This window comes from Pyrgilauda ruficollis, unplaced genomic scaffold, assembly GCF_017590135.1.
Source record: "Pyrgilauda ruficollis isolate IOZ18807 unplaced genomic scaffold, ASM1759013v1 scaffold56, whole genome shotgun sequence".
Classification (NCBI taxonomy): domain Eukaryota; kingdom Metazoa; phylum Chordata; class Aves; order Passeriformes; family Passeridae; genus Pyrgilauda; species Pyrgilauda ruficollis.
Window position 1 is genome coordinate 272,779 of NW_024527266.1, and position 16,141 is coordinate 288,919.

Consider the following 16,141-nt stretch of genomic DNA (forward strand, 5'->3'; position numbering starts at 1 on the left):
CTGACTATTTGGATGAAGGATGTATTGGGTTTGCATGGCAGAGTTGGAGGGGGAGTGGACTGCAGGGGTGACTCCTGTGAGAAACTGCTCCAGGCTTCTTGCCCGACAGAGGCCTTGCATGGATTAAACATGGATTGCCACGTATTAAACGAATTCTCCACTGGCTGTGCGCTTTAGGCAGGAAACCAAATGGAAGGAGTCTGCAATGCTGCTCCTCTTTAGGGTAGGGCCTTAGTGTCCAGGATGGGTGGAGCCCAGACCCACCCCCGTGAATGTGGAACCTGAGCGCGGGCAGACGTCTGTATGTGCTGTTTTCACAGTCTTTTTAGAACTTACTTACCAATTACTATATTTACATATATATATATATATATCTTACTGCCATAGGAATCTGCAGAGATCACTAGTGCTTCTCGTTTAATCTTGAACTGGGGCAGATGAGTAGCTCCAAATCTGCGATTTTGCTGTCTCTGTACCACCGACCCTTGTAAAGGAGAACAAATAAATTTGTAGGTGATTCAGCTACAGCATTCAAAATAATAATAATAATAATAATAATAATAATAATAATAATAATAGTAAATAACGGTAAAAGCTGGTGCCCCGCGTTACTTTACAAGCTGAAAACTGCAGGAAAGCCGTTTAAAGCCCAACTGCTCCGTGTCCCTGCCGCCTCCCGGCTCCCGGCTGCGCCGGCGGGGGGCGGTGACCGACTCGGGGATTCAGGGGGGACCCCCGGGCGCTGCCAGCTCCGCAGTGCCCCGGCGGGGCGGGCTGCCAGCAGAGGGAAGGCCGGGCTGCCGGGGCCTGGCTGCGCTCGGCGGCGCCCGGGCTGCGCGGGGCCGGAACCTTCGGGCGCCGCGCTGGAGCGCGGGGGGACGCGCTGTGCTGCAGCGCCGCGGTGGGCGGGTGGCGATGGAGGCGCTGGGGCTCGGCGCGCTCACCCCGGAGCAGGCGGCGGCCCCGGTCAACACGGTGGAGGTCAGCGGGGCGAGGGGCAAGCGGCCGGGCGCGCCTCGGGCTCTGCTGGAGTGTGGCCGGGCTCAGCCGAGCTGGGGTGGGGTGGAAAGAGTCTTCTGCCGGCGCACACGTGGAGTCCCCCCTGCCCGTGCTGCGCCGCTCGGTGTGTGTGGGTGTGTGTGTGTGTGTTTATGTTTGTGTTCGTGTGTGTGGGCTGGGGGTTGTGTGCTCCGAGCTGCCCCTGGGCAGCCGCTCCGGGCCCTCCTGCGGCGCCGTGCCGTCCCCGGTCGCTGTCCCGGCTGTGTCCCGCAGGCAGAGTCGCGGAGCGGGCTGCGTGGAAGGGCCTCGCAGCTCGTGTCCTGCACCAGGCTGCCCCGTGCCCCTGCCAGCCTGGCCTTGCATGATTTGCTTAAGATTAAAATCATTAGGCGCTTCCTTAGGTCATCAGTTTAATTGCATTACTATTTAACAGATTAACCCCCTTTTTTTAGACATTACACTTAAATGATAAAAACCTGAAATCAGCCGCTCTTCAACTTTGCAGACTGTAAACGCTACTGCACATAAACCACGAAGGAGCGGTATTAAAAGCCACCGTACTGCATGTGTTCCTTTTTACTTCATTGGCTTTTCCATTATTAGAGGTTAAATGAGGATCACAAGCAAGTATAGTAGATTAACAAACAGCAGCAGTGGAGGCTGAAAGCCAAGAGCACCATCAACATTTCTGTGGATAGAACAAAATGAACAATTTTCTACAGGTTTTTTTTGGTTATTAATTTTGTAGTAGATGGAGAAGCATATGAGATCTGGGAGCACTCTTCCTAAATAAAAGGATTTTGTCTCCGGCCAAAGATATATGCAAGTTTTTTGCACTGCCATGGGGGGAGAAAGTGGGGCTGACATAAAGAGATGTTCCCTGTGCTCATCAAAGATTAGAAATCGGGGAAAGTTTGTAGGAACCTTGATATGCTTAGCACTTGCAGTACTTTTGCTACATCTTTGTAGGATTTAGAGTCCTGATAAGTGTTACAGAGACAAGTGCTGCTCCCAGGTTCTTGCATGTATTTTGTAAAGTAAAAGTTGTAGGAAATCTTCCCTTTCTAGGAATATAATTTGCAGTGTTAAGAGAACAAATCCAAAAAAATGTTAGTTGATCTTAAATGAGGACGTGGTGTTAAGGAATTGTCTCAGAAAAATATATTTTCACATAAGCTGCTCTTAGAAAAGCAGTGTGCCATTGCATCCTGAGAAAATACTGCATGTATGGTTTACTGAGATGATCCAGGTAGTTTTAATACATCTCTGTTGGCTTTAGACAGTTGATTTTTGTTTTTTGTTTTTTTTTTTTCCTAAATGGATCTGATTTAAAATAATGTTACTGTTCGAAAAACAACAATAACAATGAAATATGCAGACAAAAAGCTCAGGCATGTTAGATATTTGGCTACTCCTTGAAAAGATGTTTCAAACTGGTTTTTGTTTTCAGGAAAAATGGAGACTTCTTCCAGCATTTCTAAAGGTTAGTGCTACACACTCATTTCAAGGTGTGAATATTTGATCTCCTTTCTAACTTTACATTCCCTTCTTCTGGCTTTTACTGTTTCCCAGAATACCTGTTCTCACTCCTGTGGATTTTGCCTTTTGTTTTAGTTCCTTGCAGTTATCAATAGACTTGTTCCATAGATTGTCTTCTTGATTAGTTTACAGATTATTTTGTGGAGACATCCTCCTATAGGTTTGCCTTTTGTTGTGGTTATGCTCAATCCATTCTGTATATATGTAATGTTTCCAGATTATTTTCCTGTTTTACTGGCTCTCAGAGACCCTATCCATGCTCTTTATATGACAGTTCCAGTGTAAGCTTGGAAATGTAGTGGAGAACCAGAGTGAGCAACCAGCCACTTCCCAGAAGTTTGTCAGCTGAAAGAATTTAGCACAGTTATTCAAAACCAGTTATAAATGCTTATCTCTTAATTTATGTCTTGTGTGATTAACGTTACTGAGGCTGATTTTATTTGCTGTGTGCATTATTTTTCAGGTGAAAGGACTGGTGAAGCAGCACATAGACTCATTCAACTATTTCATCAATGTCGAGGTAGGCTCTCCTGGGGTGGGGGGAGAGTGGCTCTTAGCACTCAGAAAAGGCCATGGATCCATTTTGTTCTTTTTCACCTCCAGATAAAGAAAATCATGAAGGCCAATGAAAAAGTCACAAGTGATGCTGACCCAATGTGGTACCTGAAGTAAGCATGAGATGATTTCCATATCAGTAGCAGCATGAGTGCTGTCTCAGGGGTTTGTTATCAGCTGTAAAGTGTTTGTAAGCACTTGTGTAGGAATAAATCAAGAGGGTGTTTTCTGTGACTTGTCTCTTTATGCAATGAAAGATGGGAATATTTAAAGGTTTACTGCACATGCAGGCTAAATTTTTATTATTTGACCACAACTCAAATACAATGAGTTACTTTGAGAAAAACGATTGCTCATTATTAATCAACTTGTGTTCATCAAGTAATTTCATTTTTCAGTGTATGTAAAATTTTGCTTTCTTCAGGTTGCCTGAAAAATATTTGCCTCATAGCTTATTGTGAAATTGTATTACAGGTACCTCAATATCTATGTGGGTACTCCAGATGTGGAAGAAAGCTTCAATGTGACACGACCTGTATCACCTCATGAGGTATTAATGTTTGCGTCTATCTTACTGAGTTTTTTTAGCTTGGGAATGTCTGGGATAATAGCTGCATGTAATTTTGAGTATGTGAGTGTTACCTTAGGTAGTGCATTGCATTCCACCATCACTGTAAAAAGCTTCAGAACTTAAACATCATTGAATAAAGCTTTTTTAATTTTTTTTAAAATTGTTAAGATTTTTTTTGCTGTATTCAGTGTTTTGTGTTAGCTGAATTTGAGTGGGTTTCCATGAAAGTAGTGAAAAGTACTTCTCTTGCTTCATCTTACGGCTCTCATGACAGAGCTGAAGTCCTCATGCCATAATGTAGGGTTCTTTGATATTCTTATTTACTTCTTTTTAATATTAGCCCTGCTACTGTCTGCACCACAGGTCACTTCAGTCTCTGTTTCCTTTCCAGTCTTTTGGAACTTGTATCTGATTTTTTGCTCATATTTTTAATGTCTGATTCAGAAAGCAAACATGGAAATTTTAAAGAGAAACAGATGGAAATTGTTAAAGCTATAAGAAGCTGCAGAAGAACATTATCCTTCTGGAGAGTATATTTAATTTCATTGCAGTGCTGTAGGCATCTAGGTTTATAAGAAGCTGCAGAAGAACATCCTTCTGGAGAGTATATTTAATTTCATTGCAGTGCTGTAGGCATCTAGGTTAACAAATGGATTGTGTACTTCTGGAATAAAGATCTATGTTGTAGGACATCCTGCTGTGACTGAAATCAGAAAGTCTCTTGGTTTTGACCAATAGGATACAAGGTAGTTTCCATAGGTATGAGCGGATTGTGTACTTCTGGAATAAAGATGTATGTTGTAGGACATCCTGCTGAAATCAGAAAGTCTCTTGGTTTTGACCAATAGGATACAAGGTAGTTTCCATAGGTATGAGAAAGCCATATGCTAACATAAGCTTTGAACTTTTTAGGATTGCTTTCGTTTATCTAGAGCCATCCAGTTCTCTTCAAAGTGCTCAGGAACAGAGTATTTCTCTCCTGCTACTGTGCTTTGAGATTTATACCACTGCAACAGAGGTAGTGACCACTTCTTTTTGGTCTCTGGAGGGGGAACTGAGCTTGGAATTTGCACTTATTTACCTGCATGCAGGCTGTTGTCAACCTCATAACTCAGTTAATGTATCTGATGCTTTTTTCCTTGCTGTATCCACTTGATACTTGAAATGTGTTTTTTGTCATCCAGTCTAGACTATAATGAAATACATTCTGTGCTTTGGAGAAATCCTGTCAGAATCAGCTGTGCTGCTTGGGCATGGCCACTTTCTGTCTCCAGTGACCTGACTCAAATCTCATTTGGTTTGATGGAAAGCTTTAAAATAAAGCTAATAACTCAGCCAGGTGTAATACATGATAGTTGCTGCATCTCACAAATGTGTAGCTAATGTTCAGTCAGTAGATGTGAGCATGCACAAAATGCAACAGGAAACATTTCTTTCATATTAATTAAATTGCATGCAAAAAATTGTTTGTGGCCAACAACTCATATTCAAGAATTCAGGTATTAATATGCTTTCTTACTGTATAGCTAAAGTGACTGTACATACAGAAGAAGGGAAAATAAATGCTTATAGAGCATATTGACCTTGAGTTTAGAATGAGATACTCTTGTATTTCATATAGTCTCATTGATGCTTAGTGCTAGTGCATAATTTCTCTTTATTTTCAGTGTGCTGTATACAAATGGAGGCCACAGTTGTTTTCTTAAATAGAATGCTGCTCAGGTCAAGCCTGGGTGCCTTAAAATAAAAAAAAACATTAGATAGTTAGGAGCCTGCTGTTATATTTCTCTGTTGAAAGCTCCTTCCCAAAACCACCTAAAATCATTAGATTTTTGTGAGAGTCTGAGTGTATATCAAGTCGTGCTTGTTTTTTACTTTCAGATGTCTATGGTAAGAAGTTACCTCAAGGAACATGCTGGAAAATTACACTGTAATTTGTATTTTATATCTGTGTCCTGTGTTAAAAAAGCACACACAGAGAATCCCAAGGCATTTTTCCCTCAAGTAGTACTAAAAAGGCTGTCTAACTTTCTTTTTCCTCCAGTCCTTATGGAAGTTTCATGATCTGTTCATACAGATGGATTTAAAGTAATTAGGATATGGAAATATTCTCAGTTACTTTTGAATTGGAGGTAGTTGCTGGGAGCAGAGTGGCACCTAGTTTCCTGCAAGGCATGGCTTGCGAGCTGCTGGTGTATATCAGTATTTTATTACTGGAGAAGAGGTTTACTGTGTAGTGTGGAGAGGAGAAGCATCCGGTTTGGGATGATTCTTGAGGCCTGTTTTTCACTAGAGCTGCATCTTCAATACACAGCATCATCTTAATTGCCTTTTGTTAGTACATAATCAACAAACTGAAAGACTGCAGAAGTATAAATGTGCAAGTCTGGCTGCTGTTAAACCTGTAATCCTGGAGCTGAAAGGTAAAGCATGCTCAGTGAGGTCATGAATGACCTGCTGTGAGTTGTTCTGTTGTGTTCAGCAGATGCAGTCAGGCCTGTCTTGCATGAAGAGATGCAATACCTTAAGGGCTGGCAACATCTTAGAGGGAGGCTGGGAAGAGCAGACCAGAAAGATTGGATTAGAAATGATTGAGCCTTGAGGTATCTAGTGCCCTAGATATGTTTATTCTGCCTCTCTTGGTCCCCAAGGAATTTGCAGACAAATTCTGGGAATCTTTGCAGGAAGTGATTCTGTAGTGAGCCTTCTGTAAGTCATCGTTAGAAACGGTACCATACAGTGAGGTTTGCTCATTTTAGTAAGGTAATGGTGTCTCTGTCAATCTTGTGCCTTTCCATTTTGTCAGGCTTTATATGGCAGCACAAGTCTTCAGCTGTTGGGAGTCCACATACAGAAATTCCCTGAACTGAGCACTGCTCAGACACACTGTGGTCTTTGTGCCAGCTCTGCTGATTAGACCTGTTTGTTTAATTAGACCTGTTGGTTTAATTAGAGAGTTTAGAAGTTAAGCTCTGCTGTGCTGTCTTCTGAAGGCACAGATCTGCTGGCTGCTTTTGAAAATCCGAGCAATTGTATTTGGATTTTCTTGGATTTTGTTTTAAACAAAAACAGAACGGAGAGTTTGTCAGGTTCATTCAACATTCTTCAGGTATCAAGAAGATCTTGCTGAAGTTTTGCTTTGCTTGATTTCTTTGTGAGGACTTACAGGACAGGGCAAATAGAGGCTGTTTTAAGAGAGATTCTTGAGCTTGAAGTCAGCACCTGACCTGTTGTGTGCCTTTTGTCCTTCCAGTGCCGCCTGAGGGACATGACCTATTCCGCACCGATTACCGTGGATATTGAATACACCCGAGGCAGCCAGAGGATCATCCGCAATGCCTTACCCATTGGCAGGTGAGACCATGTGCTGAGCTGCTGCTAGCGTTTTTCATTTGGTGCCGTGCTGGGAAGTGTTTTTACTGCAAAACAGATGTAGGCCAACCTTGCTTCCGTGTTAAAAGAAACCATGAGCAGGCAAATCTCCATAAACAGCTGTACAGGATTTTTAGGGTCTAAGATCTTGTTTTGCAAAAGCCTCTGATAATGTCTCCTTCCAGAGAAGGATGGATATAAGGATGAATGTTGTCTCTGATTCTGTTGATATAAAACCACAGAGGAAAATGCATGCCTGGAGCTGCAGGCTGCATTATTGTGAAATGAAATCAGGCATGTTTGCTTTGTAGCTAAATTGCTCAGTCTTTCATATATAGTATGTAGAGTAGAATCTGTGGAAGGTGAATGATAAAACCAGTAGAGCAAACATTAGTTCTGCTGCACAAGCTAAGCTTTCATTTAAAATTGCTTAAGTTACGTTACTAGACTGGCCTTAAGGGCATACATGCAAAAAGTTTTTTGCTGTTAAAAACTGTTAATATCCAGTTATTATTTCCATGGGAAATAATTTTGCTCATCTGTCCCTAGGATTATACTTGTTTCCTTTGGCCAGTGCTCTTGCTTGGCATGCAGTTTGGACTGGGACAGATGTTTCACTGGAGTTTCAGTAATGGCATTTGAGTATTCCATTTTACATGATGCCAACTGCTTCCTGTTTCTGATATAGACAGCCAATGCATTAAGCTTATATTGTGTGTGATAGATTTTGCTTGTCATATGAAGCTTCTTTTCTCTAGGAAGCACTTTCTCAGTGAAGTAAAGTGACAAGATAGCTTTTTTTACTCTGCAGAAGTACAGAATTTGAGTTCATCAGTTTACTTTTAAGATATAAGAATATGAAAACATGAAATAAATTAAGAAACTAAAGAAGAAATTAAAATAATTTATGGGATTTGAATACAAGAAGTATAGCCTAGTCTTGTTTTTTATTAAAGTAAATTTGAATGAAATATCTCAGAGGTTGAAAATATTTGTGTAGTAGAACTCACAAATAGTTTTTGTCAACATGTGTTTTAGAAAACACTTGGAACACAGTTCTTACAAAGGCTGTCCACCAAGGAGTGAAATTCTGTAAGCTGGATCAAAAGTCAGCTTTTTTGTAGAAGAGGTTAAAGGGCATGGAGATCTTTTGGTAGATGTAGTGGTAAACTGTTTTTTATCTTTTGCAAAATACAGCTTTCTCTTTAGAAGTAAACTGTGCTCTCTTTCTAAAGTTTTAATGAAAAATCTGGGAGTGAAAAGGTACATTATGAAGCTGACTATGAAAGTACACTTTTCAATAATAACTGCAAAATCATTGTGGGTTAGTTGTTGAATAAGCCCAATTTAAAGTGGGCATTCCATGATTTATCATGGGGTGATAGAGCAGTTCAGGTTGAAAGAGTACGATCTCCTTCTCAGCCTCTAGTACAGGCGCCTGCTCAAAATGGGTCAGCTCTGTGATCAAACCAGGTTGCTCAGTGCTTCATCCTGTCAGGTCCTGAAGACCTCCATGAATGCAGACTGCCCAACTTCCCTGTGCAGCTTTTGCACTTTTGGACTGCCCTCATGAAGAAGTTTTGCCTCACATGCAGTCTGTGAATCTTTCGTTTCTCTTTCATTTACTTCCCTAAGCACTGAATTTCTTAAAATTTCTGGGAATATCTTTCCACCACATGTTGCTTCACAAAATGCTTGCTTGCAGGCTTCACTGCTAGGACACCAGGGAAATCAGAGTTACTACCGGGGAAACTTCATGCTTATGAATTAGAGGCACTATCTCTCTGCAGCCAGAAGGTGTCATTCCTGTGTGGGAAATGAGATATGAACTAACTTTGTCTTAGAAGAAGTGGTAACAGTGGGTATGCAATGGCAGGTTCTCTGCAGACTGTTTTAGGGACCAAGAGTCTTTGCACTAATGGTCATTGGACTCTGTGACCTTGCTTGTCACAATGCCTGCTGCATAACAATTAAATAGGAAGTCTGTGGTTTCTGCTTGCAGGTGTCCAGTTTCAGGTCTCTTTTCAATTACATGTTCAATGAAATAAGGTGAATTTAAATGAAAACCTGTTGGTTACAGCATGCATGAGGTCTGATTACCTTAAATGTGTATCTCCAGTTTGTTCAGCCTGAATTTGACTATTCATATTTTTCTGTACGAGTCTGAAGTAAAATTGTAACTGGTTTTCTTGCAGAATGCCTATAATGCTGCGTAGCTCCAATTGTGTACTTACTGGGAAAACTCCAGCAGAATTTGCCAAACTAAATGAGTCATCTCCAGTTTGTTCAGCCTGGTTTTTGTCCTGAATTTGACTATTCATATTTTTCTGTACGAGTCTGAAGTAAAATTGTAACTGGTTTTCTTGCAGAATGCCTATAATGCTGCGTAGCTCCAATTGTGTACTCACTGGGAAAACTCCAGCAGAATTTGCCAAACTAAATGAGTGTCCATTAGATCCAGGTACATTTTCACTCATGTTCTTTTTTTTTACCCATCTGTGCTTTGAGTTTTAAATCTTTTTCAGCAAAGAAATGCCCCTTTGGTATCTTTTCTGCCACCATTAAGTCTTGTGGAAACTTCTCAAGTGTCTGCTTGCAGCTAAAATAAATTGTCAGGGTTTTCGTTGAGAACATGAATAGTTGGTATTTGCAAAAAAAGTTTTCAATGCCAAAAAGCAACACACCAAAATTTTGAGTATTTTATTTTGAATTTTGTGTATAGTGTTCTACAGTGATGTGCTGTGGGAGGAAATAGATGAGTTAATTCATTGAAAATTAAACAGATTAGGAAAGAGTGGAGTATGATGTCCTCCAGAGTGGGAACTCTCCTTTGTCATTGCCTTTTTTAAAGCAAGAATAAAGTGTTACATGGTATTATTTGATATCTAGAGAGAAGTTGGAGGGTTATAACAAACAAATTTTTTGGTTTTTGTCTGTCAAGTTTGTTCATTACTCTTTTAAGGGAGAATTTACTCTCCCATTGTGTACTTACAGTTTACTTCTAATAATTTATATTCAAAAGCATATTGGAGGAGGCAGGTAAGGTGTGAGGGTACTGACATGCACAATATTTTTTTCTGTTAACTAGGTGGCTATTTCATTGTTAAAGGTGTTGAAAAAGTCATTCTTATTCAAGAGCAGTTATCCAAAAACAGAATCATTGTTGAAGCTGATAGAAAAGGCACAGTTGGCGCTTCTGTTACCAGGTATGGTGAATTCCTACCATTACATAAAGGTGAGAAACCCAAAGCTTTAGAACTTAATTGTTGTAGTTGAAATAGTTGTGGAGGTTTCTTCCTAGTATAGTTGAACCAGAAAAAGCTGTAGATATTCAATGCTCCTCTCTTTCTACTGTCATTTTGTGTGCTATAACTTCAATCCCTAAGCAGAATAGTATTCCTACAAAAATCAGTGAGAGTTGCTCATGTGTTTCAGGATTGATCTCAGATTAGGAAAAGCAAGTTCTGATTTTTACTGTAACAAAGTGCACTTTGTAACTGATGGTGTTTGCAGCAAGTAACCGGAAGTTACTGCAGTGGAAATTGGATGTAGCCTTTTGTCCGCCTCTCTACATAAAAACGGCATAAAAATATTTAAAGGCAAGGGCAGCTGAGGATGAAACAAATATTTTTGTCCAACACAAATTACTGAAAATGGCAAAGTAGTCTAAATTTGGCCTTTCCTCCTTGATCAAGTTTTGTTTCTATTTTGTTTGACCTTTGGTTTGTTGGTTTTTTTTTTTTAAGTTGCATTCTGGTCTATTCTATGGTGCTTGTCATTGTTCAGTGTGAGAGCTGTTTTTTCTACTCCAGAGGCCTCCCGTCTCTCCCAGATACTCTACTGTCTCTCAGTAAGTCTGGATGAGGTTAATGGGCTGTTACATCGTTACCACTGTTGCTGCAGTACTTGTTCGGTTTGACCTAGCTGGTCACATCGAAACTGATGAGCAGAGCATGTAAAGATGATTTTGAAAAGTACAGACTTCTACTTGCTTAAGTCAAACATTCCAAATTGTCCCCAGCACAGGTGATAATACCCTTACAGGCTGATCCCTGACTGGTTTGATGTAATTTTTAAAAGAGGAAAAAATGGGATTAATTCAGCTGAAAGATTGTTCAAGCTTGCTAAGTTCTGTACAAAAGATTCTAGGAGTCTGTGCAAACACTCTGTTGGACATAGTATTATTTCTATTTTAACTTCAGTTCCACTCATGAGAAGAAGAGCAGAACAAATATGGTTGTGAAACAAGGAAGATTTTACCTGAGGCACAACACCCTGTCAGAAGATATTCCCATTGCTATCATATTTAAGGTAACACAGCTGTTTGTTTGGGGAAAAAAAAAAAAAAAGAAAAGGGGAAAAATGCTGTGCTGTAGCTCAAGAACGAAGATTGACAGCAGCTCTCAAGTTAATATGTACAGAAGGACTTGGCAGGGCTTAGAAACTGCAAACTTTTTTCCCCTGGGAAGTAATCTTTATTGTACAGCAAAAAGGAGAATAAGTGCTGTATTTTTCTGCAAGGAGAGCTTTGCTGGGCCAAGACAAATACCTGCCACCCCCTTACTCTGCCTTATGAGGTGCCTCTGTTGCTACAGGTCAGAAGCATTCTGGTTTGTTATGAGCTATGTTACAAGTTGTGTTAAGGGTCATTGTTTCTGCTTTTCTGTCTGTGGAATCAAATGCATGGACTACAGCCAGAAGAGGTGGTGGGTGGACATGCCCTGTCCAGCTGCTAGAGAAGACAGTAGGGCATGGCCAGGCTTTAGGCTGAGAGCTGTCCTGCCAGCAGCTGGAACTCCTTCCTGTCCTGTCCTGCCTTGCTGCTGCCTGTAGGCTTACAGCCTGGTACATGGCGTGTGCAGGAGGAAATTGGGCTGCGTTCTTGGAGGCACAAAAAAGCCTCTGGCTGGAGGGATCTAGGCAAAACTCTCTGCTTGTGTTCTCTGTAGTGGGTTACAGCCCAGAAGGTTCGGAGAGGTGGTCGCAGGAAATGATGTGCCAGGAGGGGGCAGCACGAGGTCGCAGCATCCGAGCTGGTCGTGCCTGCAACACAGCTGTTATTTACGGGTTTGTCCGAATTATTGCAGCACTTGGTGTGCCTTGGTACTAGCAAATAGTTTAATCCTTGGGTTTAGACTTGAGAAGTAAATGGCTGTTACCTCTGATTAAGCAAATATCTTCAAATAAGAGAGGAGATCATCTGTTTTTAGTGACTGGGGTTAAAGGAGTTTTGAGAAGGTATTTATGGACAGAAATGTACGAAAAGTACCAGAATTAACTTCACAACTCTTGTGTTGCAGGGAAGTGTTAATGTGGCTCTTAATCCATTTACTCCAATACCAAACTACTGGATTCCACCTTACCTTATAGTCTTCTATTACACTTTGTCAGCCTGTGCTGGTACAGATAAATACCTGCTCATGTAGAGTAACTGTTCTGGGTTGTTGTCTGGGGAGATGGTTGTTGGCTTGTTTATCTAAGCAAAATGGTACTGAATATTTTATTACCTTCTAACAATGCTTGCTGTAATTATCCCCCTCTTCTTAAGTATCTTTTATATTTTAGATAATATTCCTTAATTATTAATTTATTAACTCAATAAGGGGTCACAGTTGTCATAATCTCTTGGCTGTAATGCTTTTCAATTATTTATATTGATTTAATACAGTATCAAATTAGCTACACCCACTTTAACTATTCTGAGTGTTCCATTCCAGCAATTGTCATGAGTGGTCATCTTTTTTACTCTTCTTTTAATGACATGAAATTCAGGGATCTTCTGTCTGCTTCTGGTGAGTCTTCAGCTGGAAATGAGAGCAGTCACCAGTCTGCAATTTTCCTTTCTTGGGCACTGCTGTAATGTGCTATTGCCTCATTCTATTTAACTACTAGAAGCAAGATTACAAATGCAATAGCCCTCAGCTTGGAGAATCCCAGACTTAGGGATGCCTGTCTAACTTCAGGTCTCTCACATGGCAGTATTATACACTGGATATTTGTTGGAAAAGCAAGAAAAATAATTCCTTTATGCCAACACCCAAGCCTTGGGCATGAAGCATGTGTCTTCCTTGTTACTAATAGCTGTTTTTCTTCTTGTGATGTAGAGATTCACATCTGCAAGGGACAAAATTAAGCTATATAGACAATCTAAGATCTGAAGTTATGACTGCCTTTAAATCCTTAATTTGTACTGAAACAGCTACGTGTTTAATTTCTAATTGATTTTCTCTAAAATGAGAAAGCAATGGCAAAAATCTATTGCTCTGCATTTCCTCCCAAACCAGCACCCAGGCTACAACCAAGTTCCACAGACCTCTGTGTTTTGACTAAGAAAACAAATAATAATTGGTAGAGGGCTGCCATTCAGTGCATTTGCCATGTAGAGGGGACAGTTTGTCAGGGACTATCTGAGAGACAGTGAGCAATTCTGGATTGTCTTTCGATGTATGTGACTTTAGAAGTAGATCAGGTGCAGAAAATCATTGTAGCATTATAGAAGAGAAAGCAAGTATAGCAGATCTATAATCCAAAGTGTATTTAAAGCTACTGACTGCATCTGTAAGGTGGAGGTGTACTAGTATATCCTCTAGTATATAGAAATCTTTGTCAAAAGCAAGGACTGTGAAATAGATAACATTACAAACATCACCAACTGATCGAGCTGAGGCCTAAAATTCTTAGAGCTCCCTAGGCTAGATTCTAAGGTCACCCTTGTGTTTCAGGTATAAAGTCATGGACAGAGCTGCGTGCTGGGGGAAGACCTGAACACAGTGTTCACCATCCTTGCTTTTGGTGAGGAATGAAGCCCAGGCACCTGGGCTGTGGGGAGCTGTGGAAATAGAATAGATCTAAAGGTCCCTTGATCTGGATAGATAGGGACTGGATTGTGTGGGGTCACCCTGAAGTAGGCATCTACATTCAATTCATCCTCCTCCATAACTGCAAGCCAGAATGACTTTGTCCTGTTGCTTTTTTTTTTCTGCCATCCAGACCTGTAGGGATCCTGGGGATGGGCATGCTCAGACGTTTTACAGCCAGTTGTGCCAAACATGTGTAAGTTGTGGTTTTGTGAAATTTAGCACATTGACCACAACTAACTGAAATTTGATAGGCTACAAAAGGCATATGCCTGGCACTATTCTAGGGCAGACTTGGGGTATCTGCTCTTTAGATGTGAGGGAGTTAGAGCTTTGTAGCTGTGCTAGCTTAAGCAGTTTTCCCTAACCTTTCTTCTTATATGTGATAGGAGCATTTGTGCAGTCCCTATATGTGGAAATGCAACTTTAAGTTTGAAATAGTGACATAAAGCAGATAATTTTGCCCCTTAAGTATGTGTCTGTTGCACTTTTTAAAGGGCTGTTAACTGCCTTTTAATGGGAAACAAACACAGCTAATTTGCTTCCTGCTTACTTTGTAACACTTCTTTATTAGTTGATATACATATGTGACCACAGGGGTATTTAGGGTGTCTTGAGCTGCTTTGCAACCCCAAGAGACCTTTGTTTTAGCTTTGTCAGTTTTGCACATCTCATAGGGCTGTGTGAACTGTGCACAGTGCTCTTTTGAATGTCGGGCTAGGAGGTACACATGCTTTACCTGGGGGACTCGGACAGTTTCAGGTAGCAGTGGGCATTGGAGGAGGTGTGGAATATTTGTGTGGTATGTAAGGGTGTTTCTATCCTGAAAATCATTTGAGTTGGAAGTAAGATGGTGCTGCTGCTTTTGCAGGAAGCTCCCTACATTGGAGAGAGTTAGAGCTGCTCAAAGGTAAGGGCTATTTTTCTTTCGAGTTTGTGATCTCGATTTGGTAGGCTTGAGTGAAGTAAGTGAAGGCTGGGAGCTGAAGTAAGTGAAGGCTGCATGCTGCATCCAAACTGGTTAGGGAAGGAAGAGGATTATAAATAACCTACAGGGACTTAAAAGTTGAGTTTTATGACTTGAATCTCTAGATGAAGTATCTTTAGTTTATGTGGGAACTGTAAGAAACACTCTAGGACCTGTGGCAAAAGATTTGAACAGCAAGTTGAGTTTCATTTTTACAAACCGGCTTTAGCCTTGGAGCTGTTAAGGTGCAGCTGTAGAGGAACAGCTGGGTGGTGGTCTGACTGGATCTGCAGGATTATGGGTTCCCATGGCTGTTGTTTCATAGCTCGTATCTTTTGAATTATGAAAGCTCCAGACCAATTCTGTCTGTGATGTCAACCTTGAACTTCCCTGACATCTTTTTAATCCAGTCATCTGCCTGTCTCTGTGCTGTAATTTAGCCTGATGGAGTGCAGAACTACATTCTAGGGAAGTGCCATGGAAACGCCTAGACATCATCATTAAGACATGAGCTGGGGGAGGAAGAGCTGGGCTCACACTCTCATCTGTACATGTATATGCACACACAAATGTGGACACACACACACATTTGGGCAGAGGAAAGCTCCCCAGTCCTAGGAGGGAGTTGAGCCCACTTGGATCACTTTCTCCCACTTGAACTCAGGATGATCTGAATGCTTGCTTTACCTTGTCTTTTTATGTACGTTGACTGCTAGTCTTCAGCTGTGGTCTTCAGCAGCCTGCTCCTGTCTCCTTCCTCATCCTTTCACTGCCACTGTTAAATTATGCTTTTACAATGTCTCCTTCCCCCCTCCCCCATAAAATTATCCCTTTGTGATATTGCCTTCCAATCAAAAAGAAACAAGACATCTTGTCTACTGCTTTGCTTTTATGTTAATTCCCTTTCCTTCAGCTTTGTCCTAGGACCGTGAGTGTTTAAGCGCAGGGCCCATTCCTATATTGTCCTATAGTGTCTTCCGTGTTTCTGTAACACAGGCAACAACCAAGGAATATTTTGTTACTGTCCTAATGATGTTACAGGCTAATTCTGGAATACTTCTCTTGTATTGGTTTGGTTTTTTAGTTGTTTGTTTGGTTTTTCTTGGAAGGGTAACATCAGAGCCAAATTTATTGGAAACCAAAGTGTTAAGATGACAAATCTGTCTGAAGGCAGCATGGGCCTGCTGCTTGTCCTGTTAGTGTTGCATGTAGGTGGTTTTGTGTATACAACTCTGCTCAGGATGGTTGAGAGTATAAAGGAGAATAAATAGGTTTACTTTT

General features: G+C 41.0%; 1 protein-coding gene across 1 annotated transcript in view; it reads left to right on the plus strand.

The window, feature by feature from the left end:
- Positions 1-909: 909 nt before the first annotated feature.
- POLR3B (RNA polymerase III subunit B) overlaps positions 910-16,141 on the plus strand; it is a 74,521-nt gene continuing 59,289 nt past the window's right edge. The window contains exons 1-9 of the mRNA XM_041481496.1: positions 910-981; positions 2,450-2,482; positions 3,002-3,058; positions 3,142-3,206; positions 3,568-3,643; positions 6,918-7,018; positions 9,406-9,497; positions 10,125-10,242; positions 11,239-11,347. Coding sequence (XP_041337430.1) covers positions 916-981; positions 2,450-2,482; positions 3,002-3,058; positions 3,142-3,206; positions 3,568-3,643; positions 6,918-7,018; positions 9,406-9,497; positions 10,125-10,242; positions 11,239-11,347 — 717 coding nt within the window. The 5' untranslated portion in view covers positions 910-915. The remainder of the gene's footprint in view (positions 982-2,449; positions 2,483-3,001; positions 3,059-3,141; positions 3,207-3,567; positions 3,644-6,917; positions 7,019-9,405; positions 9,498-10,124; positions 10,243-11,238; positions 11,348-16,141) is intronic.